Source organism: Columba livia, chromosome 2, assembly GCF_036013475.1.
Source record: "Columba livia isolate bColLiv1 breed racing homer chromosome 2, bColLiv1.pat.W.v2, whole genome shotgun sequence".
In the NCBI taxonomy this organism is placed as follows: Eukaryota; Metazoa; Chordata; class Aves; order Columbiformes; family Columbidae; genus Columba; species Columba livia.
The window spans coordinates 92,976,441-92,990,315 of record NC_088603.1 but is presented as its reverse complement, the minus strand read 5'-3'; the positions used below and the strand labels follow the sequence as shown (position 1 = coordinate 92,990,315).

Sequence of the window (13,875 nt, the reverse complement as noted above, 5' to 3'; positions counted from 1 at the left end):
TTCTTAAAGGGTTTAGTGCCACCGAATCTTATATAAATTTCTGTGTGCGATTTTTGAATGTGCAGGAGGAACAGGGGTGTGCAGAGAACACTTAAATTTGTATGGTTATTTTTTAGAGCAGAATTATATTTTCAGAATCGCTGAGAGTACTTTATGTACAGCATATTGATTTTACTAGGAGATACTGAAAATATTACCTTCTTTAAGGTATTGTGGAGTGTAAAATGTTTGCTGCATGTGGAGTTCCATTGCATAGATGTTCTGAATATAAACTACTGAGAGAGCTAAGCCTATCGTCTTCCACTCAAACTTCGATATGTGAATATAATTCTCTTTTAATTTGATGAACCTTTATAGTACTTCCAACATACGTACAATGAGAAGAAAGAAAACCCTCTTTGTGTAATAAAAACACATTGTATTATGAAATATATCTAACTCGCCAGTATTACAGGTAGCCTGCTTATAGTCTTGACTGTTTCCAAACATGAACTCTTTATCTCTGTTAGTTCTTACTTGGTTTTATTCATTATATACTTTTAATTGCATTTACCTCGTAGTTTGGTTGTCGTTTCTTATTTTGTGTCTCTCTCCATTGCCTCTCTGTCTGCATTACAGTACTAAAGTTTTCCCCTTGCCCTCAGGGGGAATGCAAGCCTAAATTAGGGGCTTGGATTAGTATATCTGGAGATGCTACTCTTCACAAAATAGGGGCAGAAATAAATAATCTGTTGTCATCTCTGTGTGTTAGCAGTGTGGATGTTTCTTTCATTTGTAGAATAGGTTATTGAATTGAGGTTCTCCTTTCTTAGTTGTAGGATGGAATACATAAATGTATGTGTAAAAGTCAGGGTGTTTTTTTGATACAAATATAGATCTGTAGCTTTTTCTCCTTTGTCATACTTTGCCTATGATTGGTATATTATGAATATTAGTGTTGATGCCCAGAAATAAACCTCAAAATTGCAGTTCTAACTGAAGGCTTGACCTTTACAAATATATGCCTTATTTTTGTTTATAGGTGTAAAACGAAGGTGTATCCAGACAACCTTCCCACGACAAGCGTTGTCATTGTTTTTCACAATGAGGCTTGGAGCACGCTTCTACGAACTGTTCATAGTGTGATAAACCGGTCACCACGACACATGCTGGAAGAAATCGTCCTTGTCGATGATGCCAGTGAAAGAGGTAATGATAACGTCGATGCCTTAGCTTGCTGCTCTTCTTATTTCAAAAATTGAGACTGACTTTCTACTGCCTTAGTGGTCCTCAGCAAAACAGTAGCTGAGGCAAGGGAAAGCAGAGTGAGCAGTGCTCATTTTGGAATACAGGTGGGTCATTCTCCACTGAAAACTACTCTAAGTTGATCTGTCTGACTGCTTTTCTGTTGACAGTGCAGAGTCTGTGTTTGCTAGTGACTTGATCCTATTACAGCTTTCATGTTGTGCGTTTAGAATTTTAACACATTCCTAAAGCTTGAGAGCATTAATACTTGAATCACCTGGTGGCTAATAGCAAAGACAGCTCTGTTCCTCACACACATCCAACTTTACTGTCATTGCCACCATCAAGCTTGGTGTTCAGAGGGTTTAATTTTGATTATCCAGTTCATAGCAGGTTCAAATTCAGTTTCTATGCTGTAAGAGATTCTGCTTTTTAATAACAAGTGCTCCAGCTGAAAATTCTGTATTACAGAATGAAACTTTCAATGTGTAATGAGATTGATAGACAAAATAATATCACAGAAATAAAAATAATGTTCTGTATAATACTTGATATTTCATTTCAGTTAATAGTTGATATTTGGCTTGTTGCTTAATTGTTCTTCCTTGGTGGTGTGGGTTATAAAGCATAATTTGGGGGATATTTTTTTTCTTGTGTTTGTAAATGGAGATGAGATGGTAATATGGGGCTTTGTTCATCCAAAACTTTTCTATATTTTTATATTGAATCACCCTTTTTTCTATATTTCTGCATGGAAAATTTTCCACTAAGAATAATAGCTAGTAGGCTGCTACAAAACAGTCTTGGCAGCCATGAGCTGTGGCTGTTACCTGTATCAACAGGAATTCTCATGCTTTATAGAATCATTTCAGTTGGAAGAGCCCCTCAGGATCATCGAGTTGAACCATAACCTAACCTAAATCTAGCACTAAATCATGTCCCTAAGAACTTTGTCTAAACACCTTTTAAACCCCTCCAGGGATGGTGACTCCACCACTTCCCTGGGCAGCCTGTTCCATGGCCTGACAACCCTTCTGTCACAGAAGGGTTTTTACACCCAGCATCCTGACATCTCTGCCTGATGCTTCTGATTCCAGTGGTGCAAAATCTGTGCTCTGCTGCTTATGGTAATTCCAGCTTCAGAGCAAGATGGCAGACTGTTGTCCAAACAAGATCTACGTATGAAGAGAGAGACTGGATTTCAGATAATATGGTCTAAGTAACATTATAGTGCATGGTTTACAATGGTTTTAACAGGAAGTTTGATCATAGCTAGTAGCCATTATAATGGTTAACAGGAGTTTTGTAGCTGAAGAACTTCAGGAGTGGATTTTTGCACTTCACATCTAATGTGGTAGAAAGTATAATGAGTTTCTTCTTTAGGTTGCATGTGTGTATGATGCCTTAGTATGTTAACTGATCTATTCCAAGCTGTGTCGGTCTAGATAGAGTACAGCTGGTTGTGGAATAGCTGAATAGACTAAAGAAAGATCATACCAGCTAAACTGAGCTCTGACCAACCTGTTTCCTGAGGGAAGCCTAGCTCATGCACTCAGGTTGTGTTTGTATCTTGTATCAGTCTGTATTCCTTTCCTCTTTTGGGCACCGTCACTTGCTTATGCTTTCTTACCTGATGCCAACTTCAGCTGCTTCAGCCAATTTCAGTGCAATTTGGAAGAAGGGACAGAGGCCTTAAATACAATTACTCTCTGGCAGCAGAGGAGGAATGCCCATGCAAAGGGCAAGGCTGCTACCTCAATGTGTTCCAGATTGGATGAGAGGTGTGATTAACTTTTGCTTTTAGAAAGACAAAAGATCAAGTGTTCACTGTTTTCCCTTACAGGGAATTTGTAATTACACCCCTCAATTTTGTATTACTCAGGCATCTTTTATTTGTAGTTATTTTCAACAATTACTGAAATCTTTGTTTTGTTTTCCAAAAACTTGTTATGGTTCCAACAAGCATGCTTTTACATTAAACAAAACAAAAGGGTATGATGCCTGAAAATTTGAAGGATTTAGCATGTGCCACTTAAGCATTCTGTTTGTGTTGAGCTAAAACAGCTGACTTTTCCAGGAAAAGAAACTGTGCAGCCTGAGTAGTGTATTTTGAATTCTAGCATCAGAGTCAATTTAATTGGAATAAAGTAAGCGTTCAGTCTGCCTGAAGCACTCTTTGTACCTGCTAGTGTCATGCTCTTAGAAGAATGAATTTGCATAATATCACGCACTTATTTACACCAAAAAGAAAAGCTTTGGAGAAACAAGACATATCTGTAACATCGTTCTCTAGTTACTGATCAGAATAGCATGTTTAGTTTTTAAGTATTGAACTTTAGTAACTAAAAAAAAAAATAGTTAACAGGAGAGATCAGGATTTGTCAGTATTTAAAACTAGGTCAACATTGAATAGACAAGCGTGGTAGCCAGATTGCATCAGGATACACTTAGTTATACAGGTACAGATCAAAGCAATGTAACCAAAACTAAATTCCTGTCAAGAACATCTTGTAAAAGCATTCACGCTTCTTAAAACTGTGTTTGTGTGCTTATATTTTATAAATCTATGTTTTACTGTAGTTTAATAGAAAAAGTTTGAAACTTAATTTTCATTTACATTCATATAAATGTGACTCTGTAATAGAATTGGCAAGTTATTTTTCAACTTATGCACCTACTTGGCTTGAACTCAATGCATTCGTTATTTTGGCTTTCATAGTTCTGCTACTGCCAGAGAAGATGCTCTTTAAACTGTCCATAATCCTAGGTAAAATTTTGCACCCTTTTGATACAGAAAAAGTTTGAAAGGAATATCCAGCAGAAAAAGCTAAATGAAACTAAAGTTATACCTCTGAAAATACGTGAATTATTGTTCCCAAGTAGAAGTGTTTGTGTGTTGGGTTTGTTTGCTTGTTCATTTGTTTTTATGTTATTAAACCTTATGCTCTGTTTGAAGTGTATGAAACAATGCTAGAAACGTACTCAGCTAGCAGCCTGAGTCACTCATAAGGAACTGACTGTAATGCATAAAACTTTTCATTTGAGAGTTTAATAGAGGATTTAGTATAAATATGATCAATAGGTTTGTATAGAAAATCTCTACAGCTTGATTCTGGCATTTCTTGTAGGCCAAAATATGTTGCATACATTGAAGGACTATTCAGTGCTCTGGAGAGAGAGAAAATATGCTACTTAGATTTGAACGTTTGGTAGCAAAGGAACACCAGAAATCTTTATGCCCGAGTTATTTTCCATTCTTTTGTTGGGATGAGACATCAAGCTTTACCTTTTTGCTTATTTTGCTGAAGATCTACTCATTTTTTAAGGGCACAGTTACTGAATGTCTGGCACAATGTTTTGTTTCTGGGACTACTCCCTTCTGAAGTTTGGAACAAGGGGGTAGTTCATAAGAATATTTTTATGGATGTGATTAAACATGGGAGGACTGTTCTTAACCATATTCCCTCCATAGTGAAAACACTGCACATATCTGTGATTGTTTCTTAGAGGAAAAAAAAAGTTGAAAAGTACTTGAAAAGATCAATTGAAATTTGTAATACGTTGCAGAGAAAATGTAGGTAGGACTTAAAATTTTTATATGCAGTATGTTGACCAGGACTTTCTGCAATGTAACTTCCTGGTTTATGCTAATTCGTGACTGGCTGCAACCATATTATTGAAATAATTCTTCCTCTCTTCCTTCTGGCAGAATTTTATCATCCTGTTAATGTAACTCTGCATTCAGGGGCTGATACCCCAGCCCATATTCACTCAGCTTTAAGTGGTTAGAAATACTTTAAAAGCTTATCATTGCTACACCTTAAACGCGTAGATGAACAACCTGATTTGTGTGACTGGCTCATGAGATGCTTAGCATAGAGAGAAATGCTTCACTGTTTTATCCTCTTTGTATACATCATGGGAGCCATATACATTAAAACTATAACAATTACCATGATACTACTTTGTGTGGTTTTTTTTAATTAGTGGCTTTGGAAAGCTACACAGTAAAGAGATGAGATTATATTTGCTACAGACTCAGCTAAATGATCTCTGTTTGTGCTCAACCCCCAAAGGCCTGCAAAATGTTTAGACATGTACACTTGGTTTGTAGTAATAAACATTTATTAATTTAAATTTCTGTTAATATGCAAAATAAGAATTAACTTGCTCTGAGTTTCTCTGGAGACAAACATTTAGGATCTATCAACATCTTAGGCTCTTTTAGTGCAGTTCAGCTTTCAAGATATGTCAGAACTTATATCTGTGGGTTTTGGTGACAGTCCAACAATGTGCGGAAAAAAATGAGGAGGCGATTAGAACTCATTCATCCGAGCAGTGCTAAGGAATGGTAATCACCCTCAGGTCAGCTCTGCCTCTTGAGATTTACAAAACAGCCACTAAGAGTTCATGCTGTGCTTCCCCCCCCTCCAGTGTCACACTTGTTCTTGTATGAGTTACTTACCATCTTATGCTAAATCCTACTACAGACTTTGCACTGTTGTAATACAACTCCCATGTGCTTTGAGTGTATAATCTAATATATTCTGTAGCTGTGTTGTAAGGCTATTTTGCTGTTTTTACAAGTTTGAAATCTGCAAGTTATTGCAGGAGTCTGTTTCTGTGACTGTCAATTGCATTCTTCCTCAATTCTTAGTTCTTCTTTCTGCATCATCCATCATAGTCTAATTTTTTATGATGGGCAAAAACTGTGCTTGGCAATGGGAAATTTCTTAATTTGGCAGCTCTTTGTAATGCAAGTAATTATGAGTCTTTAGGCAAACGGTAGTCAGTTATGGCTGTTCTGTTTTAAATAACTTACTCCTCAGCTACACTGAGGTTTGTTGGTGTTGCAGATATTCATTTATGTATGGCTGATTTTTGTCTTTGTTTTTAGGCGATACAGTGATAATTTAATAGAAAAAAATATTAGCCAGATCTAGAGAAAGCACAATTGAAAAATCAATTTGATCATGTTTTAAACTGCTTGTAAAGAATTCATCTGTAAGTTATGTTCCTGCAGGAAGTAATTTCTTATGTTCAGCTAGTCGGGTCACTTTCTGCATTTTCTTGGTAGAAAACTGTTATGTCCAAGAGCACTTATGCATATGTTTTTGAAAGCAAGTGTCACATCTACTCCGTGATAAAAACTTGCTTATCCCACCTGGTTTCTGTGTAAGCATTCTACACTCTCTTAATTTTTGTGTTTTCCATAATGAAGAGGAGGAAGAATTTCCTGCTCAAGCAAATGAAACACATGGTGATGTGGAAGGGCATATTGTGAAGTGTAGAATAAGCAGCAGAGGAAACGTAACTGAGAAAGTAGGAAAAGGATATGAGAAATGAGAAAATGAGAAATGAGAAAATGTCTCTTGTTTCAAGTCTCTTCATATAAAACAGAAAAAAACAAACAAACAAAAAAAACCCTGAGCTATGTAACTGACACTTTCCCTGGTTTTGATTCTTCTTTGCAGACTTCTTGAAAAGACCACTGGAGAATTACGTGAAAAAGTTAAAAGTACCTGTTCATGTGATTCGAATGGAACAGCGTTCTGGTTTGATTAGAGCCAGATTAAAGGGGGCTGCTGCTTCTAAAGGCCAGGTCATCACCTTCTTAGATGCTCATTGTGAATGTACAGTAGGCTGGCTTGAACCTCTGCTGGCAAGGATCAAAGCTGACAGGTAATTATCCATCTACTGGTCCATGTTGTTTTACTTTGTTATTAAGAAATGTTTCAAGTATTACAATATAGACTACAAGCAAATACTTTCTTTCTGAAGGGCTGGATAAATTATGTACTTCTCGTTTGTATAAGGATAAAAGGGTAGTTCAGTGGAACTTTCAACAAGTAAAACTTGGCTTAACATGAAGCTCGTATTAGGATGCCTGGGATAATGTGTTAAATAGCAGGAGATCTGAGCATGAATGGAGTTGAGAGAACAGTGGAATTTGAGTTTTTCTGTCTTCAGCCTGGCCTGTTCCTTCATGAATTTGGGAAGATATTCTTGAGGAAGAAATGGAAACCCCGATCTCATGTAACACCAACACTGTGAGCAAGAGTTGTCAGGCTTACTGTGTTTCAGGTTCTCATTGTGATTTCTTTATTTAGTGGCATATTTCTATTGTGGAAGTCTGTGCTGTGACTTCATCTTCTGGGATGTGTTTCCTAAAGTTAGAATATTACTGGAGTCATACTCATCTACACTGCAGTAATCATAGTTTTCTATTTCTATCATAAGTCACTATTCACAACACTTGTATCCGTGATGGTGTGGTGGAAATTGTATTGAGGAGAAAAAAAGTGGGAGAATCGTCTGCTTTATGAACCATTCATACATCTGAGTAGGAACTCTGTAGTTGCACACCAGTCCGTTAGTGATCAGCATATTACATAGATTAGATATTAAGCATTACAGAGTGTTACAATCTCAGTTTTTTTATGTTTATAGATAAAAATAACTTTTAAAATTTAATGTTACAAAATATAGCATTACATGGTGAAAAAGCTGCAAGTAATAAAAAAATCATTGTTCAGAACTGTCCAAAGACATAATACTAACCTTTAAGCTACCATTAATACACATTTTTGAGGGACTATGATATATAAATTGTTACAATTTTTGCAAATGGCCCAACTGAATGAGTCCTTTGAATTTAGTTGAAACCCTTTAATCTTTTTACAGAGCTTTCCTGCTTGAGGACAGTTATTTAAGTGTCTTTAAGATTATTAGAATTAGTTGCTGTGGGCATATGCATTCATAATATCAGGACAGTGACAAGGAGGCCTCTTTCTATCAATTTTGATGCAGTTAGTTATACTTTATTAACAGTGACTGTCATTTCTTAGTACTAAGGGCATATAAGAACACTTCCACAGTGCTAATGACAGAGTTTTAATTTCACGTTACTTTGACCGCTTAACTAGAAATGAAAGCTCTTATTTTCTGTACAATCACTATGAAGCATTGACGAACCTATGATCATTTTTTCCATCTGCAGAGGGGTGAATATTTATTACTGATAATAATGCAGATACTATTTAGAAAAAAGAGCTTGTATTGCTAAATTGCATCAGAAAAACAAATTTTTATTTAGATGAACTAACCCTAATTAGCAAGACAGAATTTGAGTCTGCTTCATGGCGTTAATCTATTAAGTACTGTTGTTAAGAGATTACATTGAAAACTTAAATTGTATATGTTAGACTAAAATGAAAAATAAAAACACTAAAAACCTTTTTTGACACTGACTAGTAGGTTTTGGTTCTTTCTTCTTTCTAGGAGAACAGTAGTGTGTCCCATCATTGATGTAATTAGCGATGACACCTTCGAATATATGGCAGGTTCTGACATGACCTATGGTGGATTCAACTGGAAGTTGAATTTTCGTTGGTATCCTGTTCCTCAGAGGGAGATGGATCGGCGGAAAGGAGATAGAACCCTTCCTGTTAGGTAGTGAGAAATTATTAAATTAGTAAAAATGTTCACCTGCTGTTTATTCATATCTTTCCTCTGTTAATCTTGTAATTAATGAACCATGTTGTAGCATCATTTTTGTCTTATTTGAAGGAACAGCATAAAAGTTCTTTTACGTGGATTGGTTGCTGGTAACTTTTGGTGGTTGTGAAAGAAGCAGTCAGCTCGTCACTTTAGAAATATTTTTATGTCAATTACTGCCAATTTACTGGCTTTTATTGCTTTATATGCTGATGCAGTGGTTTTTACTGAAGCTTATTTTTATCTTTTATTGACCGTTGGTCTTTTATTTCAACAAAGTAAACCGTATTTTTACAAGATGCATTGGTTTTTGGCATATGTGTGTATGTACTTGTGTGTGTGCATACACACAGAAACTGAATGTCTTCAAAGTGCATTGGATAGGAGGCAAATTTATACTTGCATGTCATGTAGATGTTACGTCAAAGGTAATGAGAAACACAGATCAATTGTTAAACACTACATGTTACGCACAAGTTAAAACTTAGATTTTGTGGCCTTACTGTTCTGAAAAGTGGGTGATATTTACTTACCATAATGTTGAGGGTATAGCCTTTGCTCTTATTTGTTTTTCATTTAAGAAATCCAGAGATCTTGTCAGGATATGGCTAATTTTATTTCCCTCTGCCCCCTAGTTTTCTTTTTAGGGGAAAAAAGCCACATACATTTTTAGTTAGATTGTGACCTAGCTTATATTTTGTGTATTTCAGAAAAGGTTCAAAGCTTTTCAGGAAAAAGACTAATGTTAGAAAATAATTTATGCTAAAAATGTAGATCACTTTCATACTTGAACTATGAAGTTATATCATCAGCCTAATATATAATTTACCTATTGCGTATTTGTTGACTAAAAGGAAATTTGGGAGATGTTGCTAATGTTAGGAGAAACTAGCAGTTATAATTTTTATAGCAGTAAGGAATTTTTGAAGAAAATCTGGATGTAACCCTGACTGTACGATTTTCTTGTATGAAGCAATGACAGTGAACGCAAGCAGGACACTTCTTGGCCTCCCAGAACTTTTTCAGGAACGGTTGCCAGCAGCATAGATTTTGTGTAACAAACTAGTTTCTTTCTTATGAGTTACCAGCATTGGAGGCAGAAGTCTTTCTCAAGAATGACAGCAGATTTCTAGGGGCTCTTTCTCTATCCAGACTCCAGTTTGAAGTGAGAAAATAAGCAGAACTGTCACAGACTGCTTCCATCTCTAGAAACTTTTGAGCTAGCAAGTACATCAGTGGTAACTGAATTTGGATGGAAGCCTACTGAAAAGGAACTTGCTAGTAACTTGAGAAATAAAAAGCCAATTTTGTCAGTGTAACTGTGAAGTGTACCTAAATATATGTTTTCATAGTGACTGATGCCACTTTTTTTCTTCCTACCTCCCCTTCAGGACACCTACAATGGCAGGAGGTCTTTTTTCAATAGACAGAGATTACTTTCAGGAAATTGGAACATATGATGCTGGAATGGATATTTGGGGCGGAGAGAACTTAGAAATTTCCTTCAGGGTAGGTAAAACTCTTCTCTTTTTCATGTTTTGTTACTCAGGGCAGCACAGCTTGAGTTCTGTAAAATGCAGATCTGCTTCCTGCATCAGCGTCCTCTCTTGTTGCTCTTGGCACTTTGCTTCCTGTCACGTTCCTCCAACGGAGATATGCAGAGACTGTGTCTGTCAGTGAAAAGTGCACGGTGAATAGTTGGCAGAGCTTTTGATTAAAAGATTAGAATGCTCATTCTGAAGAATGAATGTGTGTGTCTGTGTTAAAAGGAGTTCAGTTAGAAAAGCTGACTGGGGAGCATAAGTTAAGGGTGATGTCATCCGTGCGCGGTTTAATGTGTCAGTGAAATGTGAGCACCTCTGTTAAAAACTCTCTCTTCTTACTGTTTTCTAGCTTGATGATTGCATGTGTTCATTTGGATGTGGGCCTAACCAGCGTTGTTCTCACTTTTGTTCCTACCAAATAGCACTGCTTTCATTTGTTTTGCTTATCAGCTCAGAGTATATACGTGGATACTTCTGAAGTAGTTCAGCTTTCCAAATCTGTCATTTTTAGAGGTCCAAAATAAAACCAAAAGTATTTTTAGAAGCTTTATTTGAGAAGTGTGTGTGTGTGTGTGTGTTCAATTGGTTGGTTGTTTTTCGTTGTTTTGGGTTTGTTTGGTTTTTATATTGAGATTCTATTTTGTAATGGACTTTTTTTTGACAGATCGGCCACCTGTTATTTCCCTGTGATTCTTGTGAGATTTTTCCTTCACTGTCAGCTGGCCCAGTTCTCTAAAGTAGTCTCTTGCTGATGCATTGTTGCTATGAGGCCTGACATACTCTTTCTTATGCTACCTTACTCGGGTTTGTGAGCATCTTTATCTGTTGAACAAGAAACAGCCGTACATTTTTCTTCCATGCAGTATGTATTTGTTCAAGAACTCAACAAATGTTGTTTCTCCAAATTGAACAGGAGCAAGTGATTAACATTTTTAAAGTTTTTAAAATTACTTTGAAGCTATGCAGTAATCGTTCTGTCCCTTTCAGATCTGGCAGTGTGGTGGCACTTTGGAAATTGTAACTTGTTCACATGTTGGGCACGTGTTCAGAAAAGCAACACCATACACTTTTCCAGGAGGTACAGGGCAGATCATCAACAAAAATAACAGGCGGCTTGCAGAAGTCTGGATGGATGAATTCAAAAACTTCTTTTACATCATTTCCCCGGGTGAGCATGGCTTCAGTTATGAGAAATACCTATTAAGAATTAAAATGTTATTACTACTTGGGAAGAAAATGAGTATTTAAATAAAAATGTTATTGCTTTGAAGATTGTAGGACAAAGCTCACTTAAGATGTACAAAAAAGGTCTTAATTGAAAAATAATTTTCTTAGCCAGGCATGTGCCCTGAAGTCTTTTTTTCTTTAAAAAACAAAACAAAAACCAAAACCAACACCAACCAAACAAAAGCCACACACATGATTTATGAATGAGCTTTCTGTGCAATAGCATTAAAGCTCAGTGGAATGTCAAAGAGCTCTGCCATAGTGCTTGAAAACTAGCCATCCAAATACATCTCATAATATGCTAGAGTTTGGCCTCTGGCTTCTGTGTTGTAGACATTCCAGGTTGAATATATCAGAAGTGATTTAAGTGAAACCTTGTTGTAGGAGTGGCAAATTTAACATCTTCTGGCTTGGTAGAGTTTGCATTTCACTATCCAGAGTACAGGGGCAAATTGCCAATATACTTGACTGTGATGATATTTATTATGTTTCTTAAAATGGATGTTAACAAAACAAGAGGATGTAAAATATGAGAGCAAATTTCCTATGAACTCAAACTTTTCAAAAAAAAAAAAAAGCCTGGGAAATACTGAATTATTACTTTCCACTACAGGATATTTTTGTTGTTGTTATTTAAAAAGACAAAGAGAGACAAACTTTGGGTAGCAACAGACATCATCTCTAAATAGAATACTTAAGACATTAGAGACATTTGGTTTTAAATACTGAGTGGTAGTTCTGTATGCCACATCTGCTATTCCATCTTTAAAATTAGTATTTCCTTATGACCTGCTTATTAAACCTGCATTGATATTGAAATTTAAAAGCTGTAATACAATGTGTTATGAGGGTGAACAGTGTCAAATTTTAGATTACAGGTTTTCAGAATACTTGTAAGACCAGGTAACTGTGCTGACTTATGGTGGTTTTTTGTCTTAAGATAATGCATTACTTGTATAGCTGTATAAGATTTTTTTAATTTAAAAAAATAGTTCTTGCTACTACTCAAAGCTTTTTAGGTGAAATCAGAAGCTAACAGCTTATGGTTATTGCCCTGGGTTTTTACTAATGAAGCATTATGAATTCAAAAGTGACATATATAGATAGTCAGAAAATTGTATACAAATAGGTGCAATCATTTTTGGTTAAGATTGCTTTTATGCATCCATACCAAGCTAGATTTTAAAATGTATTAAGGAGCTGGAACACCTAACTGTAAAAATAACCTGATTCTTAAAAGCAAATGTAAATTGCTGAACACCATGATAAAGCTCCTCTTAGAACATCTGTACCTGCTGACTGGCACACAACCTTAGTGCACCCCTATCTGTATGGACACTACACTGAAGTTTGCGGCTAGAGATTGAATGTTTCAATAATAGGATCATATAGTACCTGAATAATTTGGCTTATTCTGAAATTGGTGAGTTCCCTGGGGCTGTGAAGAGGGTTGTTAGTACTGAGGTCATTCTTAGCTGTGATGTTCAGAGAAGGAACACATCGATGTACTCAGTGCCACTCATGTCTCTCACCCCACAAATCCACCTAAGTTATGAGAGCCAGTGGGTGCTAACTAGCAAGGATTACTGTTTTGGGAAGTTCACACTTTATGTTGTTATTCTGGTATCTCCAACCTTACCTGACTGTTGCAGATCCTGATTTTGCCTGTTGACAGTAAATAACACCAGTGTAAATTTTGGTGAGTCTCTCCAGCGAGGAGTTGTCCTAGGAACTCAGAGAATCTCTGCTACGTAGGCTCATTTAGCCATACTCTGCTTTTCCAGGTATCCTTCTAATATAAAAATGTAAGTGTTTAGTTCTTACAGAATGATGGTGTAGTGACCCTATGGCAGAGTACAGTACGCAGCCTGTGAAAGCTTTTGCTAGTACAATGTGTACTTTCAATATTACTGTGATAGCATCACAAGTTCTTGCAAGAAGCAAGGTGAGAATTTTAAAGCTGATGCTGGTTTGCAAGCCTGCATGGAGATGAGTGAAGAAAACAGGCAATCCTCTCTGAACCTGGCTTTTTTCTTGTTGACATGGATGAGAAAATTGGATTTTGAAGGAGGTAATACACTAACAGGCATCACTGAGCCTAGGTAACGAGAAATTTGTTTCCTCCTTTATATCCTTTCTCTTCTGCTCCCTTAAGATAGTGAATTGCAGAGGGATTGGTCCAGGAAAGCAAACCTAAGATTCTCAGGTAGCTTTCCCACTTCATGTAATCTGTGTTGTCTGGAAAAGAAAAAAGGCTTACTGCTTGAATGATAGGAACTCAAGAGACTTTCAACTATTGATGTAATGTAGTTAAATGGAAAACTGCCCTCTTGAAAAGTAAGCCTGTAATCCTTTTTTCTTTAATAAGTACAGCCTGGTAGAA

The 13,875-nt window shown here is 36.4% G+C and overlaps 1 protein-coding gene across 4 annotated transcripts in view; it reads left to right on the top strand.

The window, feature by feature from the left end:
* GALNT1 (polypeptide N-acetylgalactosaminyltransferase 1) overlaps positions 1–13,875 on the top strand; it is a 90,619-nt gene that overhangs the window by 65,332 nt on the left and 11,412 nt on the right. For all 4 annotated transcript variants that reach the window (XM_065052818.1, XM_065052820.1, XM_065052819.1 and 1 more), the window contains 5 exons: positions 1,022–1,188; positions 6,699–6,906; positions 8,506–8,676; positions 10,113–10,230; positions 11,253–11,433. In XM_065052818.1, coding sequence (XP_064908890.1) covers positions 1,022–1,188; positions 6,699–6,906; positions 8,506–8,676; positions 10,113–10,230; positions 11,253–11,433 — 845 coding nt within the window. The remainder of the gene's footprint in view (positions 1–1,021; positions 1,189–6,698; positions 6,907–8,505; positions 8,677–10,112; positions 10,231–11,252; positions 11,434–13,875) is intronic.